Source organism: Anabas testudineus, chromosome 14, assembly GCF_900324465.2.
Source record: "Anabas testudineus chromosome 14, fAnaTes1.2, whole genome shotgun sequence".
NCBI lineage: Eukaryota > Metazoa > Chordata > Actinopteri > Anabantiformes > Anabantidae > Anabas > Anabas testudineus.
In genome coordinates this window covers 7,672,433-7,685,515 of record NC_046623.1, presented here as the reverse complement: position 1 = coordinate 7,685,515, position 13,083 = coordinate 7,672,433, and the positions used below count along the sequence as shown (strand labels likewise).

The following is a 13,083-nucleotide window of genomic DNA, read 5'->3' as shown; positions in this document are numbered from 1 at the left end:
TAATTCCTAAGTTCCTTTGTGTTTAAGATGAAAACATTTTTATGGAGTTAAAGCTTTTCCCTTTTTTATCCTAGTATTTTTAATGTATCTATTAATCACCAAATATCAAAATGTCTAGGTCTAGGTTTATAACATTTCTAAGTCAATTAACATTAGTTCAGGAAAAACTGTGTTTTATACAGTGCAAATATTTAATCATATAAAATCAGAAATCTCATACATAATACAAAAAAATCAATATGTTGTTTGAGTGTGCCTCAATAAAATCTGACGATTACTAGTTGAGTCATTTTGTACCATTTCACTGAGCTGATTTTTGTGCAGGGCATGTTTTGAGTCAGTTCTCAAGAATCATTGAGCAACAGTGAGTGCAGTACATTTAAAATCTGATGTACTTTATCTGTCAGTACATGCTTCACCCTATCCACTACACAACACAATCTGACTTGTGTTGGGGTGTTTATCAAAATGCACACCAGGCAAAGATATACAAGATATAATGTGTTTTAAAATGACATAAATGTAAATTACAGTATTAATGTACTAAATTGAAGCACCATCCTCATGGTAAGCTTGTACCAATATACTGTATCGCAAGCAGATCCCAGACTCAATGTACCAAAAAAAACCCCAAAAACAAACATGCAGTAACAGTTTAGCCAGTTTTAATAGTTTTAAAACACTTGGAAAAAAGTACAAAAGTGATCCTGGACGCCACAGTATGAAACCAGCCCAATAATGCAAGGTGAAAGGTGTGTTCTTTTAAAAAGCATCTTCTACAGACATGTTAATTTCAACTGGCCTTACCATACACATACTGTACTCACTAAAACAGATACAAGCAATAGTTTAAATACAATGGCGGACCCCAGTAATACATTTACAAGTGATTCTTAAAAAACTAATTAAAAGGGGGTGGGGATGGAGGAAGTCTGACCACAATGCGATCCAGTATCTGGCAGTAAAACCATGCGCCATTACAGTTGCACTAAAGAGAAACAGCAAAGCACTACAGCTGTCACACAGTGAGAAGGAGGGCAGCCATGAGGTGTCAGACAGCCTTTCAAAGTGTTCATTGGTTGTTTTATACCGAGAGAGTTCTCTACTGTTGAGCAGCAGCTCAGTGGTCACCTGTCCCACGTTTGCATATATTGTAAAGTTGCGCAGTGTCTCACTAAGGAGAACTTGTCTTCCACAATCGCATCCATTTAGAAAAATAGAACTAAATGCTATTGAAGAAAACCCCAAAATGCGGGATATTCTCTTAATATGTTGTGAGGAAATAAAAAAGCTAAGAAATACAGTTGAATAAATAAATTGCATGACATCCATAAAAATTAAGTGGATACACTGAGTCGACAGAATGCTATCCACATATGCACACCATGCTTTTTGGCCCGGCAGTGTTAAAAACAAGGGCTCCATCCTCCACTCCATCCAGAGTCATATCCTATGATCCAGTGGAAAAGTTGCCATAAAATATCTAAAATATGTTGACATATAGAGAAAGACAGTTTCTTTGATTCAACAATTGATTTCCATGTACAACATGGTCTCTGGTTTTACCAATCAAGAAGTTAATTGATGTTGATGGCAATGAGGAAACACGGGGGGAGACCTTCACAGTGCTGCAACAATGAAGCCGCTCTGTGTTGTTACCCGCTGACCGGCCTATTGTTAGGGCAGCAGCAGTGAACTTCCTGTCCGGTCAAACTTTTTTCCTTTTGAGAGGGCAGCCACTTGTTTCATCAACTCCCTGTTCTTGGACTGTGGAAACAAATGATCAACTCTGTTAGGAATTAGATACATAGTCAACATTTTTTACATCCCAGTTGTGAAATCAGTGTGAATCACGTTTATCTGGATTGCATTTTAATTTGCCGTCAAAACGCTACCTGGTAGCAGGAAATCAGTTTCAAAGCTCTTACTCATCATTAGTTCAACAATACAAGCATAAGGCAGAGTCACATTTACTAAACAACAGCACAAGTTTGGCAGGAAATTGCTCAACTGACACACCCGTCATCATCCATAACAACAGACTGGAAACTTGTGCAAAAAGCAAATCATCCATCATGCTGACACATTTATGGGGCAGGATGACAACAGAAGCCAGTGTGGTGTTAATTGTTTCTCATAATATTACTTATCACAGAGTTATTTCTGAATTCAAATATAAGTTGGAACAATAACGTCAATTAGAGCCAATTCAGATTGGAGATAGCTTGAAGTTATTTTAGGTGGGACTTTAAGAGGAGATGAGAGAAACAGAAATTATGACCCAAGTGAGATAATGAGAAGCTGTCAGTGTCCTGTGAATGTCCTGTCAGAATAGGACAGGAACAAAATGAAAGATGCACTGTTGTAATGACTGCATTACCACACCTCTGACCACATGTTTATAGATTTACCTGCTGTTGCTCCATAGCCTCTTTGTGCGCTTTCTCCATTTGATTCATTTTCACTCTCATGTTGGATTCCTGGTACTGAAAGTCCGCTTTAAGCTCTGTAAGCTAGAGGGGAATTTTGTAATCAATATAAGTACAAGCAACCAGTGGCGATACAGCTTTGACTCAGTAGTATTGGAGGTACAGGGTAGCTGACTATACCTTTCTGTCCTTCTCTAGGATGGTTTGATCCCTTTGCTGCAGAAGTCTCTTCAGCGACATTACCTCCTCCTTTAGTTGACTGATGAGAATGAAGTTGTCAGTTCCTCCAGAGTCCATTGACTGGGTGATGGAACTACTGATTAGAGAAAGCAAAATGCAGGAGGGCTTATGCTGAGATTGGTGCTTAATGCCAAACTTCTTTATTGTTTTTATACAACTAACAGTTTAGATAAAGTACTTTTGTCAAACTACTACAACCCCCATCGCACCTGTCCCCATTGGATGGCTTCATCTCCAGTTTTGGTTTCTTCTTTGGAGTCTCCTTCTGGATAGAAGACGACTTATGGCTGCAAAAAATAGCAATGTTCACTGTGCAACTAAAAACTCCACCAATACAGTTTAATTAGGTACTTTGTGTGGGTCAAGGAGACGGAATGTTTTACCTCGGCTTCCACAGTCCCTGCTCCTGGTCGGGGCTCAAGCTCCCACTCAGTCTGTGAAAGATGGATAAACTTGGCAAATAAGCACAAGCAAGAGACAAAATCTTTTCACTATTTTGCGCTAAAACCAACAGTCTGGCTGAGCAGCCTGGGTATGGAAATGTGAGAAGGAGAAGTGACACAACAGAGAACGTACTTGTGGTGAGAACTGCTGTGTCTGTGTTGGTGGTGGTGGTGATGATGATGCGATCTGGAGTGGTGGTCTTTCTCGTTCAGGGATGAGGAGTTGGAGGAGCCAAAGCCCTTCCTCTGCTCCTTGGTCTTTTGCAGGACACGGCGGTAGGAAAGAGTACAGAGCCAGCACAGCAGTTTCCCATCCACCTGCAGAACAGGTAGAAGACAGTAGTTGATAAGATTCACTGTTTTATGCTCCTCTGTATATTATTGCATGTGTGTCTGGTTTATACCTTTCTCCTGCCTTCCTCCTTGCGGTCGAAGGCGCATTGCTGTTTGCATTGCTCACACGTCTGTGGAGGTCCATATTTCTTCTCTGAGTTTGTGCAACGCTGACACTTTGTCCCAATAAAAGCTGCAATGATGTTACAGTATTGACAGGGTTTGGGCTGTAAAGACAGACAAAAAACAATGTTAGATTATAGATTATATGTACACATAATGATGCTTTTAACATATAAATATAAATACATTTTTATATATATATATATACACATTTATATATATATTTAAATATTTAAATATATATATATATAAAGTGTGCTGCTTGAATCAGTACGTACAACCAGTACACACAGGAGAAACTTGTTACTTACAGTTCCAAACTGTTTGACGTTCTGGGCACATTTCTTGCAGATTGTATTGGTTTTGCTGCAGAGAAGAAGCAAAACACATAAATGCAAAAGAACTGATTATATTGGAATAAACAAAAACAACATTAAGTTCCCATCTCACCTTTCTTGCTGAAACTCAGATCTGCAGTATGTGCACTTCACTATAGGGTGTGCGATGCGACATTCCTAAAGTGACAAAACAAACAGATGTTCATTAGCGCTTGTGTGCATACATATTAGATCATGTCCAGTGGACTCCTCTGAAACAATATCGTCTTATAAGTTGTTTATAACACCATTGTCTAAAATATCTATGGAAATATTAACATCCATCTAATTGAGAGTAAGGACTGTCACGCATTCTGCTTTTGTTCAGTTAATCCAATGCATTATCACAGCAGGGCAGGGCGATGTCGGAAAATTAAGCTCATAAAAGCATTGTTGGACAACAATCACTGTAGCTGGCATTCTCAAATATTTCATAATCCTTGACAGAGACATTGGTAACTGCATTATGGTGTTCATCAACTGCCCTTGTGCTTTTAACTATTCTGTGCAAAAAAAAGGTGTTTTTAAATGTTCAGTGGGTGCTAAAGCTATATATTTTAACCCTCTCCATTGTGTGGTCTTCCCCTGCTTTAATAAAAATAACAATCAGTGCAGTCTGACCATGAAGTATATATAGTTAGGAACTGAATACGTGTTTGAAGATCAGGGCTCCAAGATTGTGCCACTACTACTGTGCCACTTTTCTCTTACTGAAAAACATCTGTTCTTCAGCTGTAGCTTACACTGCAATTCTCCATGTGAATCTCAAGTTCAAGGAGTTGGCAAATGTCTTAAAAGCACATTTATTACAAAGCGTCGTGACTAAATATCCAGCTGCTTATTATATGTAATAGATGTGGATTTTCTCTTTAACGATCAGGATGGTCGTGTTGGATGATCAAAACACGGCTGCAGATACAGTGTTAGCCTGTCCAGGTTGGACAGATAAAGGCTGTTACATAACCTGAGCCTGGCTAACTTGCTGCCTGCCGGCACAAACAGCCACACGCACTTGTACACGCTTGAACATCAGATGTGTTAGTGTCGTGTTTACAGTCATCTTCGATCACACACACACTCCCAAACCTTGCACAGCTGCTGGCCCTGCGACAGCTCCTCGAAAGGATACCGCTGGTTACACTTTGTACAGGCGTACAGAGCCGACGTTGCCATTCTCGCCCAACTAATGTCACCGAGCTAGGAGAGGTTAGCCGAGCTCAGCTGCAAAGCGAATGGATTAACACCGCTATTTCCTTTTTATCCGCTTCCAAAGTGAGAACTAAGAAAACACAGTATTGGCATCCAGCGTTAGCTAACGGTAGCTAGCTCGGCTATGTAGCGCAGAGCAACAGAAATAGCTTAGCTGGAGGGAGCAGGCGAAGAACAATAAACTCCAAATATCTAGGATCTTCCACTGCTCTTACGTTTTCCGATCAGACTAACTATGTAGTGATCGTTCGTTATACCGCCACATAAGCAACCCGTCAATACAGATCTGGCTATTTCTACTAAGTTTCCACTGTTCTCGCCAAGAAAGGTATTTTCCTGTTTTCCTTCTCTCTTTTTGTACCAACGCCGCCGTCGTCACAAAACCGGAAGTGGCCGACTGCTCCCGAAGAAGAAAGGAAACGTATCGCGACACCACGTCCGTCCGCGGGATTTGCGTTTTGAAATCCTCGAAGCCGATCACGTGTTCAACACAGCTCGATCATGTATTTTCATTTTACTAACTTGTTATTCACTAGATTTATCACTAGTAAACATAAAACAATGCTGACACTAATGTTAAATTACACACAATAAGATTTTATATAGAATATTTTTATGTGTAATAATTGTATTAATACTGTGAATTTAACCTTTTTGTTCACTCAAACCATAAAACATACAGTAATATACTACAATCCTGTAATAACACTTGAATGGAAAAGTGACTGTATATTCTTTCCCATAGGAGTTTGCTGATATCCCACTTGCATAGTTGGCATGGTGAGGATACACAGTGCTGCTGGAGTGTTAACGTCTCTTTGGAAGTTATTCTGGGCTCTTTAGTGACCATTTGTATTATCTGTCTCTTCAATTTGTCATCAATAGTCCTCTTGCGGCCACGTCCATGGAGGCTGGCTGCAGTGCCGTGGTACACACCATGATACCAAACAGCACAGTGATCACTTTTAACCCTTTAAATAAGCAGACTGACTGATTTCAGGTTTAAAGATACCGGTGATGCCAACAATAGGAAACACTTTACTTTAACATGTCCCTATAGCCAAATTATTTTTAATCCTTTATAGGGGTACCATCATTTTTTTGTCTGGGTCAGTTTCATTAGTTTGTTTTTTAAAAACCTGTAGTTGAACCACAACTCAAAAACAATGTCTGACTTTCATTAATTAATTTTAATACATTTTTTTATTTGTTATAACTATAAGTTATTTCAGTGACCCTTGTGAGTTATCTTTCTTTATCCACATTTATTTACATTAATTTAACCATTGCAAAACTTAAAATTGATTCCATGTTAGATCACATTGAAAGGTTACATGCTCAAGAAATCGGAAACATTTGACTCAATAGTATCAGCACTTTTATTAATCATTTTGATACATAATGACAGCACAGTTTGACACTGCTGTGGTCCAAAAAACAAGTTTTAAAGGTCTTCATACAGCACTGCTGCTTCACTTCAGCTGTATAGAAAATGGAAAGGTTTTATTACACTATACATTTTTAAAGGCAGAGTAATTCAACCAAGTACTGATGTATTGTAAATGACAAGCATATGTTAAAAACATAAGTACTGGGCATGATAAGGATACGTCGAGGCTAACTTATGATTGCATGGGAATGAAACCGATTTAATATGGCCATATTCAAATTTTTAAAAGCCATTGCAATCAAAGCCATTTGCAGTTTCAAGGGTTTAAATCACTGTTATATTTCTTCATTTAAATAATGGGAGCTCTATCATATATTTTATTGGTGAGATTGCTGTGATAACATATAATTAATCGCATGTCACTGAGGCTCAGCTATCATTTTAAACAGCTAAATCTCTAAAATGTCCTGGAGGGTGTTATTTTAACATCACGCTAAATGCTTAAACACTACTGACTCATTCAAGTTGAATGAGTGTTTGTTGCAAACCATGCATTTAACTTTTAACTATGGCAAATACACACTGTGTACAATTTTTTTTTATGTGCCCAATTCTTCTAGCAGAGGTTATCTTCAACTTAGTTGTTACATATTCTGCTACACATAAAAAAAACATCAGCTTACATCAGGCTTAAATAGCATTTGCAAGAAATGTTCACACATGTACATATTAAGTAAAAGACCAACATCTGGGACTAATGAACTATTGCATCTTCTGTGCAGCTTATTAATATTGCAAGGGAACAACTTTATTAATATTACTTTTGATATGAGACAAAGTGTATTTATGAGTCTGGAATAAAGGTAATAAATAATGTTAACTAGTTAGAAAAATTAAACTTAGAAAACCTTAATGAGAGGAATGTCATATGACACATCATGTGTTTATAAAGTGTAAATATTTAATGCACCTTATGACTATTTTTAACATTATAAGAAACTAACATTATAGCCCTTTAAAGCTACATTTTTAACAAAACCCAAAGCCATTTAGTTAGTGTTAGAACTACTGTTTCAACCTTAAAATAGTATTTGCTGCACTGAATTCACAACTGTTTCCTCTCATCAGGACAATATCTAACTAACGTTTGCAGTGTAGAGGAATGACGTGAGTGTTTGTATGATGAGTATAAGGCATACATTTCAAACCCGAGTAATATTTTAGTGTACTTCAAACTATAAACACTGATTGTAGGTAGGTCCTTCTCCACCCTGGAAGAAGAGTACAATATGGCTGTAGTCAAGCAGTGTGAGCCAAATGCTGTTAGTTGCAGGCAGATTGTACATGACCCGTGAGAGATGCAAATGCAGTAATCTGCATAATCAGACTTTTGGTGGTAGTGTATTAAGGTGGCGTATCACCCAAAGTGGCAGTTTGGTACAGAGGTCCTTCATGTCGCCAGCTGTGGCCTTGTGATTACTACATTATGGCACCCTCTAAGAAAAGGGATTCAGCTTCTGAAACTGTGATGTAGTTACGTTAAACAAAAGTCTGCACTGGAGTTATGGACCGTGTGGGGGAGCCCGCCCGCTCAGAGGATGAGGAAGCTGACCGATTGGTCACCTCTCGCTGTAACTCGTCCACTCTTTTCTGCAGCTCAGCACGCTTCGCTAACAGCTCCTTGTAGCGCTGATGAATAGGTTCCTGGCAAAAGACAGAAATATTTTTGTGGAGTGCAAACAGTTTCCCTCCCATCGGAGTTGCATCTTACCCAGCCCATAAATAACAGACAGGATTGTTGACGTACCTGAGGTCTCATCCGGGGGTTCCAGCGGATGTAGTAGCCAACCCAAAGCTCCAGGTGGCGCAAGCTGACTACAGGGAACAGCACATGGTTGGAGTAGTTCACATACAAAGGATTGGTAAAATCCTCCATCTGGCTGTTAATATAAGACCACAGTGACACTGTCCTTTTGGGAATCTCCTGTAAAATAAAGCCGTAGTTGTCATAACACTGAGGGTGACTTATTACTGCATGCTCTATTCAATATCTTACTCTCAAATATCTTATTTTAGAAAAACAAATCACAATTCTCAAAAGCTTTTAGAGACAAATTGATCTTACTTCCTTCAACCTCTGCTGTTCGCTGTTGCACAAGAATGTCCCAAACAGGCAGCTGTACAGATGGTCCAGGATGGTTACCAGGAAGTATTCGTTAAACTCAAAGGCTGCGGGAAACTTCAACAGAAACAGCCTCATTATTATTTTTGAAAGACTGTCTTATTCTGAATATTGAGTCATAATTTAGTGCTATTTATTTTTTACCTGGCGAGTGAGCTGCCAGACACAATCGATGAACTGAATAAAAACAGGCGACCGGTCTGCGTCTGTGTGGTTTTTATCACCATGACCGATACGCTGAAACGAGAAGTGGAAGGTTCGTAAGTGGTGCAACTGGACGTGACAGCATGATGGAATTTCCAAGAAGTGTATAAAAGATTTTTTACCAGCTGGAAGCGGTGACCGAAGCTCAGCCACTCTTTCTCAAGCAGCACTTCAAAGCCACGAATAGTGCGATAGTAACCGTCTAGCATGAGCATAGCTAAGGAGGTGAGCTGGGCTGTGCGGTCCCATCCGTCACTGCAGTGTACCACCACTGATGTTTTCCCAGACTCCACTTTATCTGCAATTCGCAGAGCCCCTGCCAAGATCAGCTGAAAACACACAGAAACACATACAAACAGTTGGTAGCCTGGCTCATCTCCGTCTTTAACCTCATTCCTCTCTCAGCTCACGATCACAGTGGTGCATTATTATACTCACCTTGATGTGCTCAAGCCAGTGAGTGGACTCCAGATTGGACAGCCAGTGGGAGTCCTCAATGTTGGGGTAAACCACGTCCTTCAGCTTGCGGAGTGACTCCCTCATCACATGGATATTGTGAATATCCAAGAACACCAGCTCAGCATTCTGATAAGCATCCTCACTTTCATACCCACCTCCTTTCATCTGAAGAAAACAAGTGGAAAACAGGAACAGATCTGCTGAGGTTATATTTTAACTTACTGTAATCTCTATCTTCCATGTACACAACATTTCCATTAATAGTATTACAATAATACATGTTGCTTTTTCCTAGTCAGAACAAGACAAACCTTGTTGGCAGCAGCATTGACACTGGGCCTGGCATCAAAAATGAAGAGTTTATGGGACTGAGCATTTGCATCCATAATGGCCTGCAGGTATTTCTCATCCTCTTTGCTGCGCTTCCCATTGACCCCAACCATAGGTTGACTGCAGCGTGTCACTGTCGCCTGGCTCTCTGGATGGATCCAGGATAACACCTGAACACAGAGTATCACAGAATACATTATAAATACATAATTACACTTGTGCCGAAGAGTTACTAGGCATGATAAGGATATCGCACTCACGGGTATTCTTCCCTTTGCTCGGAAGGCAGCTACCCTCTTCAGCTCTTCGTCTGGTATGTTGACAGGCACTGCCAGAGTTGATGGATAGGTGTCGCACAGCTCATAGTGATCATTTACTTTCGTTATCCTCCAGCTTTCATTGGGTATACCCTTCCAAGAAACACACACACACATAACTACACTACAGGCCACTTTATTAGGATCACCTATACAATCTAAGCTAATCCAACACAGCAGCTCTAACATGAATTCTACTTTGACACAATTTTAATGTCTAAGTTTTTGTTCCAACTGTTAAAAAACTGTGAAAAGTGACAATTCTACTATATGTTTATTATTGAGGTCATAGCGTGTGATGGAGTCGTACTGGAGTGCATTACATCAAGTGTTTCTAATGTTTTTGACATGCACTACATGTGTGCCCACAGTGGCCATTGAAGTATGTAAATATCTTTCTATAATGTTTAGCTCAGCGGTCGGTACCTGTCTTTTGTATTCCGTGACAGGGTCATACACCTTCCATCCATTTTCAGGAAAAACCTGACCGTAGTCAAAGGCGAAGATTTGCTACAGAGAGTGGGAGAACGAAACGTTTTCAGTTGGTAGACGATGCAGTGTGACAGTGTCAAACATAGCGTGACTGAGAATCACTCACCAGCCCGTTGGAAACAGGAAAAGCAAATTTCATTAGCACTTCGAAAATGGACTTCCTGAGTGTGTCCTCTATCTGTTTGTGTGCAAACCGTAGATTACGCATATCCTGCAGAAAACCAGAGCAAATGGTCATGGCCATGATCAGAGGTCATAGGCACATACATATCCGTTTCATTGCTGTGACGCTACAACATGCAGAAACAAGTTATTACCTAGTATCATATTATTGAGATATTAGCATTGCAGTGTTTTCTAATGATTGATGATGATTTCTATGATTGTCAGAGGTTCACCCTCTGTTCACAGATTTCCATAAAATAAGTTAAGCTATTTCAGACTTTTTCCACAGATTACTCACCTTGCAAACTAGCCCGTATGACACATCACGGCTTGATGCTGTTCCAATCCTTTCCACACGACTCACCACCCCAAGAGGTAGGTCCAACACAAATGCTGGCTCCTAGTAACAAACTAAACATTAATAAAACAAACTGATCCTAGTAAATATTCATTATTTGAAAAAAACACAAAGCATACCCTGTCCATGCATTTGAAGAAAAGTCTGTAGTTGGTAATTGTCACAGATCCCCTCAGTGCTCCAGTGAATGGACAGAAGTATGTGATATCAGGGGCTATAGTATAAAAGAAAACACTTTTAGCCGTGTGCTCTACTACCTTTAATTCATGCAAGCTATTTCAATCTGAGTTGTTATTGCAGCAATGAGAAATCTTACCTGTGTCTTGCACTGTTTCATTTGGAACTAACTGTGGTTCCTCCTTGTCTGAATCTCTAAACACCTGCTGGAAACATTGGATACAACTTACGCCTCTTCACCACGAAATCTGTTAAAGTTAAACTTATAACTCAACATAAAGCACGCTGGGTTAGTATGTTATTCATGAGGTGACATACCTTGGCAGCGGTTTTGGGCTTGACCTGAAGGGCACACACAACAGGAGAATCACACTTAAGTCACTGTCATTAGCCGAAGTAGCAGAATCTCTGTGAATTAATTAATTAATCACTAACTCGGAGCTCCGGGGAAAACTCGGCAGAAGTGGACACGGAGTCGGAGGACATCACAGAAAGTGGCTTGGTTTGGGCAGACCGGTCAGACCGAGAGGTGGACGTACTGTTCAGAGATAAGGTGGCAAACAATAAAGGGAAATACCACAGCCGAATCTTATCTTACTTCACTTATGTCTCCTCTAAACTATTATTTAGATAAGTAATTCAAGTGACTAACTGACTTCACTCATTTTTTTGTTTAATTTTGATATATTTGCCAATTTCAACCACTTTAATAGTTGCAGCCTCATAAATTCAACATTGAGCATTTGTTTTTCCTGTGTTTTGTGTTTTCAGGATTTTTAGCTGCTGGTAAATAAAATAATGTTGTTGTCCTGAAACCATATGAACTTGTGTAATAACAAGACTCTTTAAACTGAGGATCTTCACTCTGTTTCCTGTTGTATAACTTTCAGTTTTAGACTGTTAAAGCAAACTCGTTTGCCCATTTTTCCAACAGTTTACATCCTTCAGTCGGTTTCAGTGGATGCTAATCGATGATGACAGAGTCACTGACAGTGACCTAGTTCATTTACTGTCAACATGACAGGCTGGTCTCTTCATAACAGTAACTAACATTCACTGGAGAAGGGTTAGAAATGCGTGCGTGTAACTTTTAGTAATATAACATAAAATATGTCCTACTTTTGGTTTGTAAACTTTAAGAAAGCTTAAAAAGAGGAAGTGTTGTGCTGGGTTTAAATACCTGGACAATGAATCAACACTCGGCTGTCGGGAAGAGTTTCGCTTCGAGCCCAGGCTGTCGACGCTGCCGCTCTTCTCCATGTTCCCCTGGTTTAAATGTCTGGAAACTCCGACTATGTAGTTTGAGATCTGTGTATCTACTGAGGAATGTATTTTACTAAACCCCTCTCATAACGGAGCGAATCCCCACAAACAAAAGGAAGCTGCCATTTTTTTCCCAGCAGCCTCCCAGCTCACTGCCACAAAGAGGCGATTGTTAAAGATGGCGCCCCCTGTGGCGTTCACTGCCGCTCGTATGTTTTAATACTGTTATTTTAGTTTGGTTTTTGGTAGGTTACAATCAGAAGGAACCAAAGTTTGCTACAAAGTATAAAAACTATCATGTTACCACTTATTTTGATAAAATCCCTATACGTATACTAACATTGCTTTGTGCAACTATACAGTTCATCACTGTAACTTCAGTTTATTTTCTGTTTTATCTAACATATGAGTCATACATGTCAAATGCTTACTAACATCTCATTAACAAAAAATGGCTTCTAATATTGTAATAAGGCAGATGGTATAATATATATCAACACCCAGATAGATTTTAAACTGGAAGAGTCGCTTTGAAGAATCCTTCAATGTTTGCCTCATTTAAAGAATTAAATTTATTCAATACTCAACTTTT

At 39.5% G+C, this 13,083-nt stretch overlaps 2 protein-coding genes across 4 annotated transcripts; both read right to left on the bottom strand.

Annotated features, from left to right (window-relative positions):
• Positions 1–648: 648 nt before the first annotated feature.
• On the bottom strand, positions 649–5,538 carry fam76b (family with sequence similarity 76 member B). Of its 2 annotated transcripts, none has more exons than XM_026372452.1 (10): positions 5,032–5,538; positions 4,019–4,083; positions 3,880–3,934; positions 3,517–3,672; positions 3,246–3,430; positions 3,053–3,103; positions 2,879–2,956; positions 2,610–2,745; positions 2,412–2,513; positions 649–1,767 (listed from the first exon to the last, which is right to left on the bottom strand). In XM_026372452.1, exons 1-10 carry the CDS (start codon positions 5,116–5,118, stop codon positions 1,678–1,680), a joined length of 1,005 nt encoding a protein of 334 aa, XP_026228237.1. In that variant the 5' UTR covers positions 5,119–5,538; the 3' UTR covers positions 649–1,677. The 2 variants fall into 2 exon arrangements, with proteins under 2 accessions (XP_026228237.1, XP_026228238.1); XM_026372453.1 differs by having other exon boundaries at positions 2,610–2,742.
• Positions 5,539–6,515: 977 nt separating this feature from the next.
• mtmr2 (myotubularin related protein 2) lies at positions 6,516–12,648 on the bottom strand. 2 transcript variants are annotated; one of them, XM_026373006.1, is made up of 16 exons: positions 12,409–12,648; positions 11,664–11,766; positions 11,547–11,570; positions 11,368–11,434; positions 11,171–11,265; positions 10,992–11,093; positions 10,635–10,739; positions 10,463–10,546; positions 9,980–10,129; positions 9,701–9,889; positions 9,369–9,554; positions 9,053–9,259; positions 8,871–8,963; positions 8,670–8,783; positions 8,352–8,528; positions 6,516–8,248 (listed from the first exon to the last, which is right to left on the bottom strand). In XM_026373006.1, the coding sequence occupies exons 1-16, from the start codon at positions 12,486–12,488 to the stop codon at positions 8,084–8,086; spliced, it is 1,941 nt and encodes a 646-aa protein (XP_026228791.1). In that variant the 5' UTR covers positions 12,489–12,648; the 3' UTR covers positions 6,516–8,083. The 2 variants fall into 2 exon arrangements, with proteins under 2 accessions (XP_026228791.1, XP_026228792.1); XM_026373007.1 differs by having other exon boundaries at positions 11,368–11,431.
• Between the last annotated feature and the right edge of the window lie 435 nt (positions 12,649–13,083).

Coding starts and splice junctions, on each gene's coding strand:
- fam76b (XM_026372452.1), bottom strand. CDS start 5,118: ATGGCAACGTCGGCTCTGTACGCCTGTACAAAGTGTAACCAGCGGTAT. Junction 2,746..2,878: donor AAGCCATCCAATGGGGACAG/GTGCGATGGGGG, acceptor TTCTCTAATCAG/TAGTTCCATCACCCAGTCAA. Junction 1,768..2,411: donor AGGCTATGGAGCAACAGCAG/GTAAATCTATAA, acceptor TTGTTTCCACAG/TCCAAGAACAGGGAGTTGAT.
- mtmr2 (XM_026373006.1), bottom strand. CDS start 12,488: ATGGAGAAGAGCGGCAGCGTCGACAGCCTGGGCTCGAAGCGAAACTCT. Junction 11,767..12,408: donor AGTGTTGATTCATTGTCCAG/GTATTTAAACCC, acceptor ATCTCTGAACAG/TACGTCCACCTCTCGGTCTG. Junction 10,740..10,991: donor CATACGGGCTAGTTTGCAAG/GTGAGTAATCTG, acceptor GGTTTTCTGCAG/GATATGCGTAATCTACGGTT.